Genomic DNA, 23,089 nt, shown 5'->3' on the forward strand with positions numbered 1-23,089 from the left:
CACAGAGCAAAATACGTTTATCTTGGCGGCTGTCAGTTTCTGGAGGAGAAGGCATGACAGCTCAGGGCAGGGACGCACAAGTGTTGTGTCTAAGCTGTTTTTCATACGCGAGGGGGGATGTATGCTCGCTCTTAAGCAAGACGCGGATCAACCCAGACCCACTTATCTTTCTGCTTGAGACGGGCCTAGAAGGGCAAGCTTATCATGAATTGTGCCAGTGCAATGCGGTTTCCAGTATCCAGTATATCCTGCCAGGGGGGCAAGATGCTTTATACGGACGCCGGCCTTAGAACCTAGTGCACAGCTCTATTCTAACCTTCTGCCCTCCGTCCCCCACCGTCACAGACCACCATGAAAGCCGTCTTCGCTCTCGCCTTCTTCGCCGTCGTCGGCATTGCGTACGCCCAGGACGGCATCTGCAGTAAGTGGCTCGCGCCATTCTATCGCCCTTGCGTTATGCAAACTGCGTTACTAACGGCGAACAGCTCTGCTCCCGTAGCTGCAATTCGGATGACTCGGTACCTCAAATTCGGCCGCGAAAGTCCCTGTAGGCCATGAGTTACACTTTTCGCTTACCTCACGTGCAAGCAAAGTCCACACAATTCACTTTACTTGTCTGCTTCTTTGCTGTTACCGACTGTCAATTTGGGTTGCACGTTGCCTTTGTGCAGAGTTTGGAAGCGGGTATGTATAGCGAGTCTCGCTGGTCACGTCGCTAACAAAAACAAGTGGTTCAAAAGCATTGAAAGGGAAAGCTGGAGTATCCTTAACTAACGCTGCTGCAGGGATCGACAGGTCAACGAGAAGAAAACAATAGCGAGTGTTAGCTGACCGTTTTTCGCGGTAGGATCCGCGCCGATTCCAAGCGGAAGCGCCATTGCGCATGCGTGGCGTGGAAGGCAGCGACAGGTTGTGCTGAGCGTACCGCCGATATCGGAGCGGACCGTCGAAAACGGTTTGCTACAACTCTATAATAACCTCAGAGAGAAAATAACGGCGAGCGGCTCAAAAACATGTTTCCTTTGGTATTTAAACATCACCTGGGTGAATTCCTCAATCAGGTGTATGTCGCTGAAACTACTGAAACGAAAACGCTCAACGTGAAAGTGGAAGGCTTTTTCCTCATGACAGTTAATTCCCCCTATCCGCGAATGTATGTTGATGTTTGCGTAGGTCGTTTTATATCAAAACAACCAATCCAGTGTAGTTTTACCACTGCTTGGACAGTAAAAACCTTACGGTGGATTGGTTTGTCGGAATGCTTATTACGAAGTGAGCGTATTCAATGCAAATTTGTTCACACGAGCCTTTCTGATAATTAGCCTTTCATTCTGATGTGCTGCTGGTATCAAAAACGTGTAAAAAGTATTGTAAATTATTATTACTTACACAGGTATGCTACCATTTGATACAGTGTAATCATCATAAAATGTTTGCTGGAAAGGATAATTCAGTTCGGCCGTACATTATTTAAGCCATGTAAAGTTTTAAGTCACGTGGAGTATAAAGTTTTGTTTGTGTTCGCAACCTCGGTTTTCTGTAAACCATTGCAATAGCAATTCAGACCGATACTTTTTCCAGGAACGGTTTCAGTTGTACAATGCGTTTAGTAGTAGTTAAAACTTGCAGATGGCATCTCCGCAGCAATGGAAAATTCAAAACGCGAAGAGAGGCTCATTTGTATAGCACGAATATCAGGAGCCGGTTGATTGCCACATATAAGGACTGATTGATTGATGGTTGCATTTTAATGGCGCAAGGCCAACTGGGGCAAAGAGCGCCAAAAAAATGGTTGGCTACCACAGATTAAAGTCATACTAAAAGTGAATAGCACCAGAAGTAAAAGCAAATAAAGACAATGAGGATGGCTGGTGTACAGGGCCAGGTTGTGATTATGCATGATACGATATGAGATTCAGAAATTTAACTTCTGGTAGATAATTAAAAACTCGTTTGACAGTAAACATTGGTTCATCGCCTAAGAAGTGCGATGGGTGTAGTGGGATTTGTTGTCTGTATATTTCTGGAAAGTGTTTGCGTCGTATGGTGTGGAGTGCCTTGCATGTGATTAGTATGTGAATTACGGATAGGCCCTCTCCACACCTGCTGCACATGGGTCTCTGAGACCCAGTGAGCAAGTGTGAATGTGTTACATAAGTGTGGCCTATCCGTAGCCTGGCTAAGGCTACTTCCTTGTGTCTGTCTTGTTTGTCTGTTATGTATCTACCTAAGTGTGGCTTTATAGTGTAGAGTTTGTTCTCTGTTTGTGTGTCCCATGTTTCCTGCCAAGATTTGCGCAAGGCTGTCCGTACCAGTGGCTTCAGGTCGAGGTAGGGAACACATGGTACATCTATGCTACTGCGGAGAGCAGCTACCGCGGCACTCTGGTCAGCAATTTCGTTCCCCAGAATGCCACTGTGACCTGGAACCCAGCAAACAATTATTTTCAGTTTCGAGTGATGAGCAAAGGTTAAAGCTTTAATTAGATGCTGGAGGACAATGTTTTTTGTAGGTCTGAAGCAATGTAAGCCTGTTACCACACTTAGAGAGTCTGTAAAGATAATGGAGTGTTCTGTTCTACCATATACCAGATACCATATGCTTCGGCCGTAAAAATGCTGCTATTTCTGTGTAACGTCTTCGTACTGGTAAAGTTTTGGCCGTGTGCAGCGCATGCGACGGCTGAAGAAGACTTCGAAGCATCGGTGTGGAAAGTGGTGTGGGGGTATTCGTGTTGTAACTGAAGAAAGTGCTGTAGTATAAGTTCTCTAGGCGCATTTCGTTTGTTGATATGTTTAGAAGAAATATCACACGAAATTGCTGACCTCTCCCAAGGCGAAATGAGGTCAGCAATAGAACACTTCATGCTATCCTCAAATGAAATCCCTCGTTCCTCAGCGAGGGCTCTCACTCGGATAGAGAAAGGAGCGGGTATCGATGGCCGTGCTCCGAACAACGGATCGGATGAGGTGTTGGTTATGATAAAACTACATGGGTGGTTTTTACAGAAGTCGTCTTAATAGCATACAGCAATGAAGTATACGAACGCTGGTGTTCAAGGCTCCACCTATCACACTCTGCATACAGGCTTTCAATGGGACTCGTCCGCAACACTCCACATGCAAGAGGGAGACCCAAGTGCAGCACTGGATCCAACATTTTGAGAGCCGTTTTACATGCGGACCCATAGACGACACTCCCGTAGTCCAACCGTGAGCCAATAAGGCTGGTAAATACGCGGAGGAGTATTTGTTTGTCCGCTCTGTAGGAGCAATGCGAAAGAACCTTCAGAATATTCATGGTTTTGAGGCTCTTCTGTTTCAGGTGTTTTATATGAGGAATAAATGTCAGTTTTTCATCTAGCACCACGCCTAAAAATTTGTGTTCTTTTTTGAGAGGGATTGAGACACCTTTAAGCTTAATATTAGGATCAGCATGGATTCCCCGCCTCCTTGAAAATACAACACAGGTACACTTCTCTGGATTAAGCCTAAATCCATTCCTGTCTGCCCAGTCAGCGAGTTTGTTGACACCAAGCTGGACTTGCCTCTCGCAAACGGACAGATTACATGATTTGAAGGAGATTTGAACGTCGTCTACATATAGCGAGTAAGAAATGCTTGGTGGCAATCCTTTTCCCAGAGTGTTCATTTTTATAATAAACAGCGTGCAGCTCAAAACGCCCCCTTGAGGCACACCGTTTTCCTGGACGTGAACTCGGGAATATCTATTGCCCACTCTCACACGAAAAGTTCTCTCCGACATGTATCTTGCAAGAATATTTAACATGTTGCCTGACAAACCAAAAGACTTAAGGTCGCTAAGAATTCCATAGCGCCATGCAGTATCATACGCTTTTTCAATATCGAAAAATACTGTCATACAATACTGTTTATGAATAAATGCATCTTTGATGTAGGATTCTAAGGCAACGAGTTGATCATGTGTAGATCGCCCTGCCCTGAAACCTGCCTGGCAGCTCTCGAGAAGTCCATTGTACTCCAGGAAGTACACAAGCCTTCGGTTAATCATCTTCTCGAAAAGCTTGCAAAGGCAGCTCGTCAGGGCAATGGGTCGATAGCTAGCGGGAAAGGAAGGATCCTTCCCCTCTTTCAGGAAAGCTACAACTATAGCCTCCCTCCAAGAGTTTGGAATCTGCCCCGAAAGCCATATCTTATGATATGGCTGGAGGAGTGTTAGAAGAGTGTGTGAGTGGTGCTGTATCATTGTATATGTGATGTTGTCTGGGCCTGAAGCTGAGGGTTTACAGGTGCTCAGAGCGGCTCTCAGCTCATGAAGTGAAAACTCCGAGTTATAAGAGGAGGTTGACTTATCATTATCAAGTAAAGACTTCTTTTCAGCCAATAGTTTGTGTTTCATGAAAGTGCTAGTGTAGTGTGCTGAACTGGACACGTGTTGGAAGTGTTGTGCGAGTGTGTTAGCCTGGTCTTCCAGTGTGTCCCCTGTTGTACTAACCAGGGGCAGGCTGTGTGTCTGTTGTCCTTTTAGTTTGCGTATTCGTGTCCAGACTTTGCGAGAGTCAGTGTAAGAGTTTATGGATGTTACGAATGAGCGCCAACTCTCTCGTTTTGCCTCACGGCGCACACGTTTTCCCATCGCCTTAGCCCTTTTGAACAATAAAAGGTTTCCCGACGTGGGGTACCGGCGCAGGATACCCCACGCCTTGTTCTGGGCCTCTCGCGCCCGCCTGCAGTCCTCATTCCACCACGGCCTCCTCTGGTTGCGCGGGGCACCAGAGGCGTGGGGAATAGACTTTTCGGCGGCGTCGAGGATGTGTGCCGTGAGGAGTTCGGCGGCTTCATGTACGTGTAGGTGTGTTATAGATGTGTAGTGTAGTTTGGAGATTTCTGTAAATGTATTCCAGTTTGCTTTTGCTTCATTGAACCTATTATGGGAAGTTGAACAGGTAGGGCCTTTGTCAATGTATGTTAATGAAGTAGGGAAGTGGTCACTACCGTATGGATTCGTGTCCACGCCCCATTCAAGAGACGGAAGAAGTACTGCCGATCCTATAGCCAGGTCAAGGTGTGAGTAGGTGTTGTGTCCTATATTATAATATGTTGGCTGTTTCTTGTTGAAAAGGCATGCTCCCGACGATGTTAAGAATTTCTCAATGAGGCGACCCCGGGCATCGGTGCGGGAAGAGCCCCAAAGAGAATTATGTGCATTCAGGTCGCCTATCAAGATGTAAGGTTCGGGCAACTGATCTACCAGCCCTTCGAAATCCGAGCTCGAGAGCTGGAAGTCAGGCGGTATGTAAAGGGAGCACACTGTTATTAATCTATTAAATATTATTGAACGGATCACAACAGCTTCAAGGACAGTGTTTAAGGAGATGGTATTACATGCAATGCATTTTATAAGGACGTTTTATAAGGACATATAAGGACGTCACTCTACATTTCATAAATAGAACATATCATAGCAGCTTTATATCAAACCATGTGCCTTCCAATTTCAGGCCTTCCAGCCGAATCCCGACACGAGGTTGTGGAATGCCTCAGAGGAAGTAGGGGGCAACTGGTGAGTCCGTAGCGGCGTTTTAAACTTCATCGCACGTATTGAAACGTGGCCACTTAAAGTTGCTGTTCTCTCTAGATGTTCTACTGTGACGACAACACGAAACTCTACGTACTGTGAATTCCTATATATGAGCAAGCGTCGCTCTCACGAAGACAAACTCAGACGCAGTGGACAAGAAGAAATTTCTGTGTTTCATGGAAAATGCCCCTTTGCAGGGGGACGTTCTAGTATTCTCCCCTATGATAACTCTCAGCGTTTAAGTTTGAATGTTTGACGAATAGAAAGGCAAAAGCGGAAGCTTGGGCGAGTTGCTAATACATTGCATTGGCGGGAAGCGCGAATGAACACGAGGACAAGAGAAGAAAACAACATTGACGAGGCGAAGCGCTTCGTCTCGCCTATGTTGTTTTCTTCTCTTTTCCTCGTGTTAATTCACGATTCCCGCGAAAGCAAGGCAAACGCGACTCAAATCTTGGAGCCTGGAATAAGAAATGGCTCGCTTGTTTTGGAGATTTACTTACGACCGCGTTTCCGCCGTAATTGTGTATGAATGGGCACAAGGAAGAAATGGTTCACAAAACGCGGATGCGAAGCGAACGAGTCTGCTCGTGCTCAGTAGCACAATACCTTAGCCACTGAGCCACCGCGGCGGGAGGTCGTGCTTTTTCAAACTCCCACGTCATTTGCTACACCCGACCGCTAAGCAAAATGCTTCTTCATTTGAGCCGTGACCAGTATTGGCGCTTTGTTGAAGAAAATCATATTGTCCGTTTTAGTCTGCGTGAGTATTGGCGACGAACCAGCCGCTTGTGAGCAGCCCCCCAAACCTCCTTGCATACATGGGTCGCGGCAAGTGTGGACGGGTAGCACCATCCGGCGGAAGCCAGGGAAGGCTGCGTATTGCAGATGTTGCGTATGTTTAAATATTCACTTTAGCCAAAATAGGTGTTTTTCTCTGGTTTTAGCGAGGCAAAAGCACGTGGAGGGTCATATTAAAAGTGGCTACTCCCATGGTACTGTATAAGGGTAGCACAATTATTGGCCAAATATGCAGCAGGCATTTCACCGAAACCGAAAGAAAATTGCTGGCGTTTGTGGTCGCCTTCTGATGTGTCGGTTGGGATCCCATAGTTTTTCTTCTAGCTTTCTTTTTTGTTGAATGTTCAAACATGGCACAAAAACTTCCAGTTAAGATTTAATGAACTTCTGAAGGCGCATCGTTAAATCATTTGCAACGCAATTTTAACCACTTTTTGGAGGAGGTGCGCTGTGTAGCCAGTGGCGGCGATGCTTGTCTTAACACTTTCGAAATTTTCTACCCAGTGTTAGAAAAGGTACGCGTAAGAGGGGTATACGGTCAAACACCCGTATAACGAAGCGTGTGGGGCCGCGATAATCGTTCTTTATGCACGTGAATTCTTTACATGCGCCAGGGTCTTCACTGACTCCCTAACAGCAGATAAGAAATCATGAAATTTAAAATGCACGTGGAGAAAAAATGTGAACAATTTTTTTCTGCACAGTAGTATGACGTACTGAATGCGCAACTCTCCCTCCCCCGACCTCACGCTGTCAAGATTCAGTGTGCAGCGGTGCAAGATCAGGGAGTGAATATATATATATATATATATATATATATATATATATATATATATATATATATATATATATATATATATATATATTGTACTGGAGATAGTTGACCCCGACACGACGACATACCTTGCGCTTAGTGTGCGCCAATCTCCACTGTGCAACCGACGGGGTATGTGGCGGAGGAAGGACTGCTATGTGCCGCATGATGATGGCAGGCGCAAGGCGCTGGGCGAGAGAAGAAGAGGAACGGTCAGCATCGCGAGTGGCTCGCTCTAAGAGAACGCACCGAGACATCGGTCTGCGCTGCCTTGCCTGTCTCTGGTCTCTGCCTCTTTCCAAGCGTTTTGGTGGTCCCCAGCTATAATCCCCCTTATAATATATATTGTGAGACCAGTGGTAGCCTCGTTTGTGGAATGTCGGAACGCTGAATGCAATGTCCCAGTGGAATGCCATCTTCACTGGCGCTCGGTTGCGGCCACGGCTTCTTCATCTCTGTATATACTCATCATCACCGATTCTTCTACCTTCTCGAACGATCATCATCGGTAACCTGGTTCGGTCGCCATCTTGCCGCCTTGCAGCTCGGCCTGCGAATAAAGCGGTTTGTGCGTACTGGTCTGCCTCGCCTATCATCGGCCTTACAAGTGGTGGAAGGTGCGTTTCGGTCCCGTAATCCACCTCTCGAGCTGCCCACTGATGCCATCTTCAAACGACATGGCGTCGCTTCCTCATACACCGCCATTATCAGTTGCACCTGTCGACTATGCACCGGCTGACGACCGCCGCGACTTGGTCGATCATCAACGAGCAGACAGTTACTGCCAGAAAATAATGGATCGGCTCGCTGGTTCGACACGTTCACCGAATAGCCGCCTACGTCGCCAACTGCGGCAGTTCCAGCTCATAGGCGGTGCACTGTATCGCAGAAACCACCACCCAAATGGCGCTACATGGGTCCCAGTTGTGCCTCGTTCTCTCCAGAGTCGCGTCTTGCAAGCTTTTCATGACGACGCCACCGCCGGCCACCTTGGCTTTCAAAAGACGTACGACCGCATTCGAGGTCGCTTCTTTTGGCCAGGACTCTCGACCAGCGTGGTGAAATACGTCGCATCCTGTTCACCCTGTCAGCACCGCAAGCGCTCTACGGCACCCCCTGTCGGTCTCCTCCAGCCTGTTCCGTGTCCAACTACGCCGTTTGAAGTGGTCGGTATTGATTTGTATGGGCCCTTACCGACGACGTCCACTGGTCACCGCTGGATCGTCACGGCCGTTGATCACTTGACTCGCTACGCGGAGACAGCGCCACTTCCCACGGCTAGCGCTGGCGACGTCGCTGCCTTCTTTTTGCGACACATCCTGCTACGACATGGAGCCCCTCGCGTACTGTTAAGTGACCGCGGCAAGATGTTTCTATCCGAGATCCTTGCCGAAGTCCTTCGTGCCTCTAATACCTCCCACAAAATGACATCAAGCTACCATCCACAAACGAACGGGCTCACCGAACGCTTTCACCGCACGCTGTCTGACATGATATCAATGTACATACGACCTGACCACAGAAATTGGGACGCTATATTACCTTCAGTCACCTTTGCCTATAACACGGCAGTTCAAAGCACTACAGGGTACGCGCCTTTCTACCTTGTCTACGGCCGTCATCCATCGCACGTGCTTGATACCTGTTTCTTTACCGCTCCTGTGTCCGCTTCTGCATCGTTTCCGGAACAATTCGTGTCTCGGATCGACCACTGTCGGCGCCTGGCCCGCATGCGCACAGAAGCAAGCCAACAAGACCGAAAAGAACGCTACGACGCTGTTCGCCGGTCCGTTTCTTTCCGACCTGGTGACGAAGTCTTGGTCTGGACACCGGTTCGCTCTCCAGGCCTCTGCGAAAAATTCCTACACCGGTTCCTTGGTCCTTACAAGGTTCTTGAGGCTACCTCACCGGTGAACTATCGCGTCACCCCCGTTTGCGGAAGTTCGGACCGCCGTCATCGTGGCACGGAGATTGTCCACGTTTCCCGCCTCAAGGCGTTCCACCGGCGTAATTCGCAGTAAAACGCGACCAGGCGGCCGCTCTCGCCCCGGGGGGGAAAATATTGTGAGACCAGTGGTAGCCTCGTTTGTGGAATGTCGGAACGCTGAATGCAATGTCCCAGTGGAATGCCATCTTCACTGGCGCTCGGTTGCGGCCACGGCTTCTTCATCTCTGTATATACTCATCATCACCGATTCTTCTACCTTCTCGAACGATCATCATCGGTAACCTGGTTCGGTCGCCATCTTGCCGCCTTGCAGCTCGGCCTGCGAATAAAGCGGTTTGTGCGTACTGGTCTGCCTCGCCCATCATCGGCCTTACAATATATATATATATATATATATATATACATATATTTATGTATGTATGTATGTTTATATTGCACGGGGGCTTATTAGAAGGAAAACAGTCCGCTGGACAGGGATCAAGAGGCAAACCGTCCAAGGGGAACCAGCCGGAGGATTCGACTCGTGCCGAGCGGTCACGCACCGGAAATGGCAGCCGTCGATCCGTGCTACATGCTCATTCGGGGATTGACCGGTTGGTGAATAGGGATTGGACGGTGACAGCACTTCAATCAATCTTCATTACAATTGCCCCCGGTGAAGCAGGAACCATCCTGGCGACTTAGGACGACGAAACGACTGCGGGGTCATAGTAGGGCTTCAAGTAGGGTGTAGTAGGGTGCTCTAAGCTGAAGGGCGCCAGTATAACCGTTAGTGAGGACTATTGCAAGTCTAGCAGGGTCGCACAGAAAAAGATAACGGAATTTTCCAAAGCCTTACCCAACTCGCCTGTATTTCGTATTAGCCACGACAAACTTTTGGTAGACAGAACGTTGTGTGTGATTATCGTGTTGATTTGGTTAGCGAACTTGTGTCTGAGTACCACCCACAATCTACTGACAACGAAGCTACGAAAGTGTCTGGCGCTACTATTACCGGCAGTCACCTTACAACACTCCCACAAAAAAATTTATTGATTCTTCCATTGATTCCACTAGTGCAAGCACCTTGCCTCATTTACATCAATCCGCCAGTGTGGTTGATCATCGTAATGCTTAACTGAGGCGATGCTCGATGTTCGTCACGTTCTTTGTCGATTGTATTGACTAATATCCGGAGAATTATCAATAAAAGGGACTGCTTGAGCAGTGTTGTAGATTCGTGTGAAGCAGATGTTGTTGCCTTAAGGAAACTTGGCTGAAAGCACGGACACGTGATTCTGAGTTGTTTTCTACTTCGAGTTCTTTCAGTGTGTATCGTTGCGATCCCGACGGAAGGCAAGGTGGTGGCACATTGTTGGTGTTTTCAAAATGTTTGCAGTCATTTTGTATAAACGTTCCAGCCAGACTCGAGTCAGTTGGGTGTTATGCTTTGATAAATAATAAGAAACGCGTCTTTGGCGTATGTTACCGTCCTCCGAAGGCTGATCCCCGTTTTCTTGACGACGTGCGCGACACAATTAGTGATATTAAAACACGATACCCGATTTCCCCTATAACATTGTAAGGCGACTTTAACTACCATTTAATCGATTGGAAATTCGAGCCACCCCGATGTACCTCATATTCCTCCCAATCTCAGGCATTCCTTGAAGTGTTTGCACTGTTTAACTTAACGCAAATAATAGCTAATCCTGCAAGAGTAACAAGCACTTCTGCCAGCATTCTTGACCTTGTTTTAACAACGAATCCTGAACTAATAAACAGCACCTCAGTTGTGCTAGGACTAAGTGACCATTCTGTCTTGCATTTATACTTGGACGCTAGCATTATCAGGGCCCCACCAAACGTAAAATCATAATTGACTATAAAAGAGCTGATTTTGATACTTTCAACGGCGAACGTTTCGCTTTTTTAGATGAGTATCTACCTGATTTTGAGAAACGGTCCGTTCAAGAAAATTGGGACGCTTTTTGTTCTAAAATGATGGAACTCAGGCGCATGTGCGTTCAAACTAAGACCGTATCAGGAAATCCAAAATCGGCATGGTAAAACGACTTCCTTAAGAGGCTTTCCAACAGAAAGAAAAGATTGTTTTGCGCAGCCAAACGACATTCATCTGAGGACCGTAGCACAGTGCCGCTTATTCCTACATGCAAGTAGTGCGCGAGGCCAAAACTAAATTTTTGAGTGATACGCTTCCGTCAATGCCCACGACTAACCCGAAGAAATTTTGAAATATTGTTAATAACGACACAAATGAAGTTTCCCTGATTCATGCTGAAGGAACGGCTCTTTCAGGCCACGATTGGGCTATTTGACTTAATGATGGTTTTGTAAACAACTTCTGTTCCCTCACTCATTGTAGATTGCTATCTATTTTGTGTTCTAGCTTCCCATCTATGCTACCTGTTATTATAAATCCTGCCGGCATATTTAAGGTTATAATTCCTTGAAATTGTCTTCTTCGTGTGGTACTGACAGCATTAGTGTAAGACTTTTTAAAGAAACGAAAACGGCTTCATCGATTTATCTGTGCGAACTCTTTCAGCGATCACTAAATCAAGATGCAGTTCCAGGTGACTGGCAAACGACGAAGGTGTCCCTATTCATAAATGCGGCGTCAAGCATTCACCTTTAAATTACCGCCTCATTTCCCTTACTAGCGTCCCGTGAAAAATATTTGAGCATGTAATATTCTCTGAGCTAGTGACCTTTCTTGACTCTAATAACATTTTTACACCTTCCCAGCATGGATTCAGAAAAAACTATTCCTGCGAAACGCAACTAGTGTCTTTAGTCCATTCCTTGCACGCTACCACAGACCGTCGATCTCAAGCCGACTACATTTTCTTAGATTTCCCTGAGGCCTTTGATAAAATTAATCATGATCTTTTGCGAACAAAAATCCGAAGTCTAAACATTGATCAGCGTATGTTTAACGTGAATAAAACATTTCCAAAACAATCGCTCTCAGTTCGCTTCTGTAAATGGTGTCGAGTCCCCTCTTTCCCCGGTAACGTCCGGCGTGCACCAAGGCTCAGTGCTCGCACCTTTGCTCTTTTTATTATATAAATATAATGGCTTGCCGAGCTGTGTATCCTGTTCTCTCCGCTTATTCGCAGATGATTGCGTAGTCTACCGTGAAATGTTTGATAGTGCTGACGTCTCCCAGTTACAGGCTGTTCTTAACAATACCGCTGAATTGTGTTCCACGTGCAAGATGGACCTTAACGTAAATAAATGTAAAGTAATGCGCTCGTCCCGTACCAACTCTGCCCCAGCTGATTACGGGCATAATAATACCAGTTTAACTTCAGTAACCACTTATAAATATCTCGGTGTATATATCGCATCCGATCTCAGTTGGCAATGCCATAGTATACAAATTAACAACGCCAACCGCTCGCTCTGCTACTTACGGCGGTGTTTTTCTAAAACCCCTCTTGCTACTAAATTAATTTTGTACAAATCCGTGGTTCGCTCAAAGCTAGAGTATGCATCATCTGTCTGGGACCCGGACTTTCGAACATAATACACTCTCTTGAATTAGTACAAAATACCTCTGCACGCTTCATTTGGTCAAACTATCGTCGCACCCGGAGTGGTGGCTCAGTGGCTAAGGCGTTGCTCTGCTGAGCACGAGGTCGCGGGTTCGATGCCCGGCCGCAGTGGTCGCTTTTCTGATGGTGGTGAAAAGCAAAAACGCCCGTGTGTACGAGATTTCGGCGCACGCTAAAGATCTCCAGCTGGTCAAAATTAATCTGGAGCCCTCCACTACGGCGCGCCTCATCGCCTGCGTTGCGTCGGCGCGTTAAGCCCTACTATCAATCAATCAAACTATCATCGCACTAGTAGTATTACGTCAATACAAAAACATTGTCCCTCCCTTACTTGGTCACGCGCAGGAAAATAGCTCGGCTTTGCCTACTTCATAAAAATTACCATCACCGAACCTTAAGCCATCAGTTTATCAGCCGTTCTACGTTTCGTCTCGCCGCGATCATTGCCACAAAGCCTACGTCACCACATGTAATCATGATTGATTTTTTTAATTTCTGTAAACCACGCACTGCTCCTGAGGGGAACTGCCTCCCCTCAGATTTGGTCTCAATAGTAGGTAACGTATTGTTTCATGCTGACATCACCAATTTCGTTCTTTACCAAAATCTGTGAACTGTGCTGATACTATTTGTTCGTTCGCTTCTTTACTTTTTTTTCTGGGTTCCTTGTGATAGAAGCCTTATGCTGCTGCATTTCTGTTTTTGTGTGTGTGTGTTTATCCATTCACTGTATTTGCGGCCCTGGCTGCGTTTGTTTCGCGTTATGGCATGTCACAGCAGTGTTAACGTATCTGTTCATATGACTGTATCGTGCCTTCTATTTGTAATTTTTGTTTCCCGCGCCCCTCTGTAATGCGAATGCGCTTGAGGGCGAAATAAATGAAATGAAATGAAAACTGTGTCGAAAGGGTGGCCGTAGAGATAGGGTGGAAATTAACAAGAGCCCAGACTGTGGCAAGACATTCTTTCTCGGTAACCGAATAGTTTTGTTCAGCTTTTGTAACAGTACGGCTAGCGTACGGAACGACGTAGTCTTCGTAGTTAGGCTTCCGTTGAGCGAGCACCGCACTGAGACCTGCGGCGTTGGCATTGCTATGGATTTCATTAGGGGCGTTCGGATCGTAGTGCCGCAGTATGGGTGCTTAAATCAACAGACGCCGCAATGTTGTAAACGCTTGATCGCGCATCTTGGACCACGAGGAAAGGCTGTTGTCACCACCGAGGAGTTTAGTCAGTGGCCAATGATAGACGTTAAAGTTCGTACGAAGCGCCGGAAGTACGAACATAGCCCGATGAAGCTGCGGAGGGCTTTCATTGACATCGGTTTGGGAAACACGGGGACAGCACGGAGCTTTGCGGGATCGTGTAGGATGCTGTCCTTTGACACGACATGGCCGAGAACAGTCGATGTGCGAGCACCAAAGCGACACTTTTTAAGGTTCAGTTGAAGCCCTGAATTGGTGCAGACGAGTCAGGTGAGTCTGGAAATCCGAAGAAAACACGACATCGTCTAGGTAACAGAGATATGCCCGCGATTTGAGACCACGCAGAATGTTATCCGTCATTCTTTGGAACGTGGCAGGCGCGTTGGATAGGACAAACGATATTACATTACTGATATAGGCCGTCTGGCGTGACAGAAGCTGTTTTTTTGTCGATCAGATTCAGTAACCGGGACCTGCCAATACCTGGAGCGCCAATCAAGGCTGCAGAAGTATTCGGCACCCTGAAAACCATCGATGGCTTTATCTATTCGAGGCAGTGGATAAATGTGTTTTCGGATGATCTTGTTAAGGCGGCGATAGTCAAAACAGAATCTGAGGGACCCATCTTTTTTTTACTAGCACCACAGGTGACGACCAGGGGCTTTAAAGGGACACTGAAGTAAATTTGTCAAGCTCCTGTTTTTGCTTGCACTGCAAAGACTGGCTCAAATTAACGCACTTTTGATCGCTTATCCGGTTAATAGTTCGGTAATTATTTTACAAAGTGCGAAAGAAGAAAAACTACCATGCGCGGTTTGCAGCGGCTGCACCAACTAAGGGCTGTGACGACGGGAGGAGACGCACCGTGACTGGACAATGTCCAAGGTTAGCATTGAAACAAGTTTCGGATTCGGTTCTGTAAAATTACATGCTTGAGATCCGACGGCATCATTGGATGGGCATTCCGATATTTCTTTAATCACCGTACCGCGCTTCTGCCATGTTGTCGGCTGTAAAATGCATACGATAAGCCTTCCAGGACGGCTTGGAATCGTAGCAATCACTACCCGAGGCCTACGTAGTGAATGAACGCCCTACGCGCCCCCGCAGAGGCTTAAATGCCATGTTTTTCCCCCCATATTAGGAGCTCGCCTCACTCATGTCTGTATCGTAAAAAGCGTGTTGGCACCAGGTCAAGGGTCTGTTGATTCTGGCCTGTGCCCACTGCCCGCAAGCAGTCGGTGCTTATGGCAACAGCAGGGCAACGAGAACTCGCTAGCGCGTCGGTGTCAGCCTGCGCGTTCCGTGAACTAGTACGTGGAGCAGTTTACGTTACGGCCCAAAAATGGTGAACTCAGTATAGAAAATATCGGCCGAAAACGAAAAAAGCCAACTTATAAAAGAAAAAAAAGAATGTACCCTCTGGAATTCGAACTCGTGACTTGCAAAACGCTTGCAATTGCATACGTGGCGCTCCAGTCAACTTGGCGACGAGCGAGCGCCGCTGACATTAGAAATACGAGGTATATAGTGTATAACTAGTTTACACTTTTATTTAGTTTTAGCATTTGAAGCAGATTAGGTGGTTGTTTCTTGTATTGCGCTCGTGCAGTAAGCGTCCCCCAAATGTCCACAATATCTTACGTCTAGCAATTGCATTTCTTAGACGGAAAAGCGTTCGCAGTGTGTGGTCCTGCTGCTGACCGCTTCGTTTGTCAAGCGCAAAAAAGGGCTTCCTGCTCCCTAGTTTTGCGCTGTACGGTAAACATTTCAGTCGATTTTATTTCCTCAGTGCCTATATTCACTTCGCTGACCCTTCTGCCGTCTTCAAGTGGCCTTAGATTTTCCTACTAGCGTACCAGTCAGCGAAGCGTCGCATGTGTACTTGCTCAGCGCTTGTGTGGAGCGACCCGGACTCGGAGCTTGATACAGTGTACAAACTAACAAAGTAAAGAAAGGCACATTCTGCCATTCATAAACGTGTTGTGGCTTAGTTTCAACTGAGCGAAAGAATTGCGACGACTTGTCGGTGGCCGGCATACTAAACGCTGGGCCGACTGACTCTGTCGGAAAGTCGGCGAGCCGTGCAGTAGCGCAGCGAATAGCCAAGTCACCTCTTCCTGACGTCACATGGAAGCGCCACAGAAAAAGGGGAAGGGTGCACAGAGGAGGACAGCATTTTCGAATTGATTTTTCTTCTAAATAAATTCGCGTAAACGCGCTCAGAGTGGTAGAAACTTGGCCTCTAGACTCCGGACTACAATTTGCGCTAGTAATCCCGCAATGTTTGCAGATCACTTCAGTGTCCTTTTAAGAAGGTCGGATGACGCCACGTCGGAGCATGTCATCGACATGCTCACTAATAACGCTGCGTTCAGGTGCCGACACCCTGTCGGGTCGCTGTCGTAACGGCATGTGCACGTACCTCTGCCAATGTGAAGGGCTACTGTAGATGGCATGGGCGATGTGTCAATGTGATGGCGATGTTGACGGCTAGCAAGTCGAAAGGAGCTTACTTGCAGTCAAAAGATGACTGAAACTTCCTGAGAAGAGCCATAAGGTCTTTGCGCCGCATAGGGTCTAAATCGAAGGCGATAGACTTCTGGAACATGTCACAAGAGTTTGGCGTATCGGCGGGATCAATCGCGTTGAGCGAATTTAGCTGCAGTGAAAGTGCGTTGTTAGAAACGTCGAGGGTGAAGACGGCGTCAACAGGTTCGATATTGCCGACAGTTCACCAACAAAGCAAGCTGAAAGGGCGGGTCGTCTGGTTGCAAACATCGCTGTGCGGCCACATAGGAGTGTCAGCACAGTAAACGGAAGCGGCGAACCCTTGCGAGCAACGGAAACGTGTACGCCGGTAGTCGGGAGTACGCCAGGGATTCGCCTACGGCACAGCTGGGGGTCTGGTCGGTGGAAACTGAGTAGCTGTCTGCGAAGTTGGAGGTTCCACCTCTAGTATCGCCGGCCAAAACGAGCGGAAAGATGGGTGCACTGGCTGTGCGAGGCATTCAGCGTGTGTAATTGGCATGCCAGCTGGAGCTGAAGCGAGTGTAGCTGTGAGCGGCGCAGCGACTGTAGCTGCCACCTGTGGAACAGCCAGGGGTGTGACCGCTGCGGTAGCGACGTTAGCAGGCAGTAAGGCCTCGGCAACCTGTTCGGGGATACTCGCCTGCAGAGAGGAAGGCAGGCTGGATGAAGCACTGCTCATCAAACGGCACCAGCGATAGATGACGTGCTACCTCCTCACGGACAAATTCTTGATTTTCGCATCGAGCTGCAATCTTTTTGAAGAGAGCGTGAGGGCCGGGAGAGATTCCTCCGTCGCCAATGAATGGCGAACCAAGGCCCTTTGCCGGCGCAGTTCATCAAAACTCTGACACAGGCCAATCACTTCGGTCACGAATCGAGGGTCCTTGGACAGAAGCATGTGGAGTGCGATTTCGTCCACTCCTTTCAGAATCTGTTTGATTTTGTCAGCATCTCACATGGACGAGTTGACGCGCCGAAAAAGATCCAAAACGTCTTCAAGGTAACTGGTGAAGTTCTCACCCGGTTGTTGCGCCCGTGCACGCAGCCGTTGTTCAGCGCGCCGTTTCCGTACGTTTGGTCGATCAAAGTCCCGAGTTGAGTTGTTCTTGAAGTCAGACCAGGTCTTGATGGATGTTGCGTTGTTGCTATACCACAAGATCGCAGGTTTTTCGAGGGAACATAAGACGTTGTGCAGTTTGGTAGCGTCGTCGCATTTGTTGTAGGCGCTAATTCGCTCGTACGAAGACAATCAATCCTCAACGTCATAGTCACCTGTACCGATGAAAAAGGGCGGGTCGCGCTGACGGAGCGTCCCAGCGCAGATGACCGATGTCATCTGTGGAGGCGGTTGGTCGGCAGCGGCCATAAGGGTAAAGGGTGTTGGTAGCGTCCGACTGCGGAGTTCCAGGCTGTACAACGGTTTACCTCAAACCCCGGCTCCTCCACCAATTGCAAGGGGGTGTATTCGGAGAAAAACAGAGACCGCTGGAGAGGAATAAAGAGGCAAACCGTCCAAGGTGAACAAGCCGGAGGATTTGACTCGTGCCACGCCATCACGCACCGGTGATGACAGCCGTCGATTCGTGCTACATGCTCATTCGGGGTGTGACCGGTCGATGTCTTCAGAGCAAAACAGGATCTGGTCGCCATCCGAGACCTAATTTTCGGCCGTAACAACCGATGCTGCTTGGCTGCGACGCAACACGCACTAAACGTACTTATTGATTCCTGGAGTACCGTGGCCGAACTGTACGACTACGGTCGTCGCGACACCTGTCAGCTGTGCGTTATCACGTGTGCGGCTAGGCGTATTCGTTATCAAACAACCATTCAGCGACTGGGAACGCATAATTTTTTTCGTCAAAGAGACAAATTCGCTGTCGTTGCCTTCTCTGTAGTGGCGTTCAGAATAAATAGGAAAGAGAGGAAACTGGCCATGCCCTATAGAACGCTTCGTTTACAGGCTGAGCGTATCCGGTTCTGGGTTAGAGCAATTTGTAGTTTTTGTCTTCAGTGTCCCTTTAAAGTGCAAGTTTCTAAAAATTAAGTGCAGAAGTGCATATAAACGGCTGCAATCTAAAAGCGGCCAATTACATATGCAACGTTACATTTGCTGCTTCACTGCGTGAGTGCTTTCAATTGGGATTTTAATGACGTTTCGATAATGTTATTGATGTAGGTTATCGATGTAGGCACGTGTGGACTAAACCTGCCCCCTTCCCGCCAATCACCATCCCAGACTCTCGCAGCGTTGCGCCACCTGCAGACGGTGCTCCTGTGTGAAGACATCGACTGCGTTTTAACCAGGAGCTGCGAGCTGAGCAACGACCCGCACGTGAGTGTGGTTCCCGGCGAGCCAAGCACGCCATCTCACATTTACATCTTGCTTTTGGCAAGATGTAAATATATATAATCACGCGTTTTTCATTTCCGCAGCGCGTCGCTTGGACGTGCGCCCTCTCAGAGAGCCAGCATAACTCTCCAGGGTGTTTTGTAACAGCCGAGCGGTCTTAAGGCTGGCCTTCGCGTACTCTCTGGTGGTATCCTGATTCGTGTAACGCTCTCTGTGGAGTAGGCTTCTCTGCCGCGCTGAAAGCAGTTGCCATGAAGAAAAAATTGACACAAAATAAAAAGGTCCTAGGGCCTTGGTATTTTGACTGAAGACGGCTTATGTTGACCCTCGAAAACTGTCTTAATAGCAATGCATTTCCTTTAACAGGTGAAGCCAACTTTAAGGGGATCGCTGTTAGCTTGGTCTTTGTGAGCTGGCTTTTCCAAAGGGGGAGTTCCGGAGTAAAGCATGGCCGTCGACGCGCACACTGGGATTACAGAGAGAGGTTCAAATCTTTGGGTATTTAAAGTAGCCAGAAACGCATTTAAGGACAAGTACCCGCTAAGGGGACTCAAGCATTACGTCGATCTTTATTTACTTTTAAAGATGGCAAATTCGGCTAGTTGGTGCAGATTCAGATTCATGATGAAAAAAAGCGCAAGAAACACAGGGGCAAAAAGAAGAGGGGACGACGCACAGTGCTGACGTCGTCCCCTCTTCCTTTGGTCCCCGTGTTTCCTGCGCTGTTTTTCATCATGAACCATTTACTTGCACATATAGTTCACATTGAATTTGTTAAGTTACACAATTATTGTCTGCTACCAATACATGGTCATGAACGCAGGAAGCATGGATACAGAAAGCGGCTGTAACTGTTTCTTTACAGTAACTACACCGAAAGAAATTATATGACAATTAGCCGCTAGGATGGCTCTAACATTATGCATAAGAAAGAAGCCGCAGATGAGCGGAATTTTTGTAAAGACAACCCATGGCTCCGCTGTTTCAGCCGATTTCACGTGGGTGTAACCTCATTTAGGTTTTTCTTACTTTGTTCTTGCCTTCCTACTGCCATACGAATATCACCACCGCATGGCACAAGAAGAACTGCCATCACATTTTTAAGTTGTTCACTTGGTGTGAGTTTCGAGGCGTTTCAATTGGCGTGCAATGCATCATAAAAATGAGGCCAATTGCGGTCATCAAGACCCCAACGCTGATTCGACACGTTTAAACACGTACGAAATGAAAATGAGCGGCAAATGTTTGTACGAGATAATATCTCGCGAGACTGCCGACAACAACGAGGGGAAATAGTTGGCATTTTTTAAACAGCGGGCTACAATGATCCGCACGAACGCACTTGTTTTTCGTGTTCCTATCCCTGGAACCTGGCTTGCTATGGTACCGGCTAATAGCTTTTTTTTCGATTTCTGTTCGCAGGCGCAGCACGCTTATTCCCCGGTAAGTTCGTCCGGCGAAGTTCTCGCATGCTCAGACAATGAGAGTTGAACATTCACTGTACATTTTCACGCTAGAACAGACCATCAGTTGTGCGCACGCGGTCAGGGGTTAAAGGGTTCACAAACTTCAAACTAATCTTTTCTGCTCTTGCTTCGTTCTTGACCCTGTTTGCACTCCTCTCCGTCGCAATCAGTCACGCAGTCATAACAGCTTCGCTTGAGAGGGGTGTTATAAAGCTCAGAACGGGTTCGTTTTATTTGCACCAGACAACGTCTTCTGCCTTGCCCAATTGTGCAAGGGTAAACTGGGTAAAAACGCTGCTCCATCCTCACGAGCAAACCACTAAAAAGGCTGGTTACGTTGCTCGTGATGTTTCTAGCCTTTCTTTCTATAAAGGCCAGGAAGCATGTTAGCTCATACGATATATTTTCACTGCCTTACTTGACCCCGTTCTCGTAGTGCTCATAAATACCTTGTTCGTGTGATAAACAACTAAACCTCACCGCGTTTATACGAAAGGCATCGCAATGGCTCAAAATTACATGTGTTGTAAGGAACATGTGTATACATCTGCTATGAAATTGAAACGCTGGCCTAATTTGTTGATTCAAGCAATAAACTTTCAAACAACCCAAGCCCGAATGGCGGAGGATTGCAGGCCCTCATCAAAGCGTCCGCTTGCAGAGAAAAAGAACCCCCTGCGTGGATTCCAGGGTATCCTCGCACAGGGAGCACTGTAGATCTAAGCGCTGTGCCCTCTGTGTGTCCACCCAACGGTATAACGTTAGGCCACAGTGTAAGTTTTTTGCTTTTGTGACAGACAAGATAAGCGAGCATGTTTTTATATGTTCTTGTTATTTCAAGACTCCTCCAAATTGACATATGAATTTTCAGAGGTGACATTACACCCTAGCTATTCCACATGTCCCGTGGACAATGGGTACGGTGTTCTTTAGCCCTGCTGGAAACTTGCAACGCCCAGTGAAAGGTCGCCCGCGTGTTTGTTTTTTTTCGCCTCATTGATAATCCACAGCTCAGGTCCGACAACCCACGATGGTATTAGCCACCGAGATACCGTGCGGGAGGACTTTCCAGAAGTGCAGTGCTGATAAAAGAAACTGCGCGAAAAAAGAAAAGAACAAGAGAGCCTCCTCGTATTACTATAAAGGTGCCTTCTTGTATTTGCAGCGACTGAGGAAAGCCGCTCTTCGTGCTGCCTTTGCCCAATGTGTGGGAACCTCCAGTACACCAACTGAAGGACTTCTACGCCGTGTAACGTCTCAATAAAATATGTTCATGATACCACTGCTGCCATCTAATTGTTGCTCTTCGAAATTCTCATAGCGTGAACTTGATAATCATCTCAAGCTTCGTCAGGCGCAGGTGCCTGAATGGAATTTTTGTCGCAACAATGAACTAGCAGCAAAGCAGACTGTCGCCTTTCACCATTCTGTGAACACCGAGTAAAATTCATACACAAAGAGTGGAATCCGGGATTACGAATCACACAAATAAAGTCATCTGTGGCAGAGAAGACGCTTGGTATAATTATGGCAAAGCCCTAGTATAAGCATTGCAGTGTATAGTGTGAGATTTTGGCGCAGGTTAAAGATCGCCAGGTGGTCGAAGCTAATACGGAGCCCTTTACTACGGCGGGCCTAGTCGTCCGTGTAGCGTCGGTCCGTTAAACCTCATAATCCATCAAAGCATTGCAGTCTAGGGGTTCCTCGCTTTAGCTCCACAGCGATATATTCGTGAATCTTGGCTGCGGAATCCGGCTATCTAGCTTTGTTGGAACAAGTACGGTAATGCACTGAGTGAGCAATCTCGTTGTGACCATTCGTAAATTGTGAAATGATTCCTCGTTGTCGTCGCTATCCTCTTTATCGACCCAGGTGTTTGACTAAACAAGGGGCTATATGGAAACATCGTTTTTGTGGCATAGGAAACCGCACGGTCGAAAACCTGTGTCACGTTGCTTCGCCCGACCGAATCTTGAGAGGAACAATCTTGAACTGGGAATCCCCGTAGAATGACTCTGCCAGTACAAATTTACCAATTGATATATTCGATTGGTTTTTGCTATTAAACGCTAGCCAGTGAAATCACAAGAAACAAGCTTCAGCGTTTCGTCAAAATAAGCCTGTAATAGTAAAAAGGATTTTTGTTCCGAACACCCTTGTTATAACGGCGCCCAGCGAAAACTCATCAACCTAAACGCTTAAAGCTTCGTGTGCAGATTCTTATTACGCGGTAGGAACTCATGGAAGCTGCATATTTTATTAACAATAAGGAATCGGCTTCACGAGGTGAAGCCGATGTTGCTTCGTAAAAAATGTTTCCCCAGCAAAGTGCCTGTCCTTGAGTTTCAATAAATGCTCAAGTTACGTAACAGCGTTGAAACAAAACCACAAGACGTTTCGCCAGCTATGCGGATTGCATCATCTGTAACAAACTGGCCCGTAAGAGAGGCAAACAACCTATTTATCAAGAGCACCGTTAAGAACCTGTAGGGGGCTATGATTAACATTGCACGTTGTTGAGTCACGAATAAACCACGGCTATATAGGTTTTTGAAGCCCCACTGGTGTTCACGTGCTAGTGGTTTTTGTGTTGACATAATCAAACCCAAGCCCAGTTTTCAAATTTATTTATTTTTATTTTAGTACCCTAAAGGCCCCGAGAGGCATTACATAGCGGGGGATACAATTTATACAAGGTAAACGTCAATAGGTATAAAAAAGACCGCACTGAGCGATCAGACACAATTGGGCGAAAGACACATTTGGAAAAGAAAAAAGAAAGAAGAAACGACCGGCAGTTACCACACAGCGCATTTCACACCTGCAGTGCATTCAATCCCATGAAGCA

At 47.3% G+C, this 23,089-nt stretch overlaps 1 protein-coding gene across 1 annotated transcript; it reads left to right on the forward strand.

The window, feature by feature from the left end:
- The first annotated feature begins 87 nt into the window (after window positions 1–87).
- LOC144175952 (uncharacterized) lies at window positions 88–21,525 on the forward strand. Its single transcript, XM_077705019.1, has 5 exons — window positions 88–421; window positions 5,483–5,544; window positions 18,662–18,757; window positions 20,198–20,218; window positions 21,407–21,525. Exons 1-5 carry the CDS (start codon window positions 352–354, stop codon window positions 21,503–21,505), a joined length of 348 nt encoding a protein of 115 aa, XP_077561145.1. The 5' UTR covers window positions 88–351; the 3' UTR covers window positions 21,506–21,525.
- Window positions 21,526–23,089: the final 1,564 nt, after the last annotated feature.

Source organism: Haemaphysalis longicornis, unplaced genomic scaffold (genome assembly GCF_048455015.1).
Source record: "Haemaphysalis longicornis isolate Haplotype H1 unplaced genomic scaffold, Haemaphysalis longicornis Haplotype H1 scaffold_3, whole genome shotgun sequence".
Lineage (NCBI taxonomy): Eukaryota > Metazoa > Arthropoda > Arachnida > Ixodida > Ixodidae > Haemaphysalis > Haemaphysalis longicornis.

Bases quoted from the DNA above. Each gene is read 5' to 3' on its own strand.
- LOC144175952 (XM_077705019.1), top strand. From the start codon at position 352: ATGAAAGCCGTCTTCGCTCTCGCCTTCTTCGCCGTCGTCGGCATTGCG. The intron at 422-5,482 runs GTAAGTGGCTCG...TTCCAATTTCAG, and splicing joins CGCCCAGGACGGCATCTGCA to GCCTTCCAGCCGAATCCCGA. The intron at 18,758-20,197 runs GTGAGTGTGGTT...TTCTGTTCGCAG, and splicing joins AGCTGAGCAACGACCCGCAC to GCGCAGCACGCTTATTCCCC.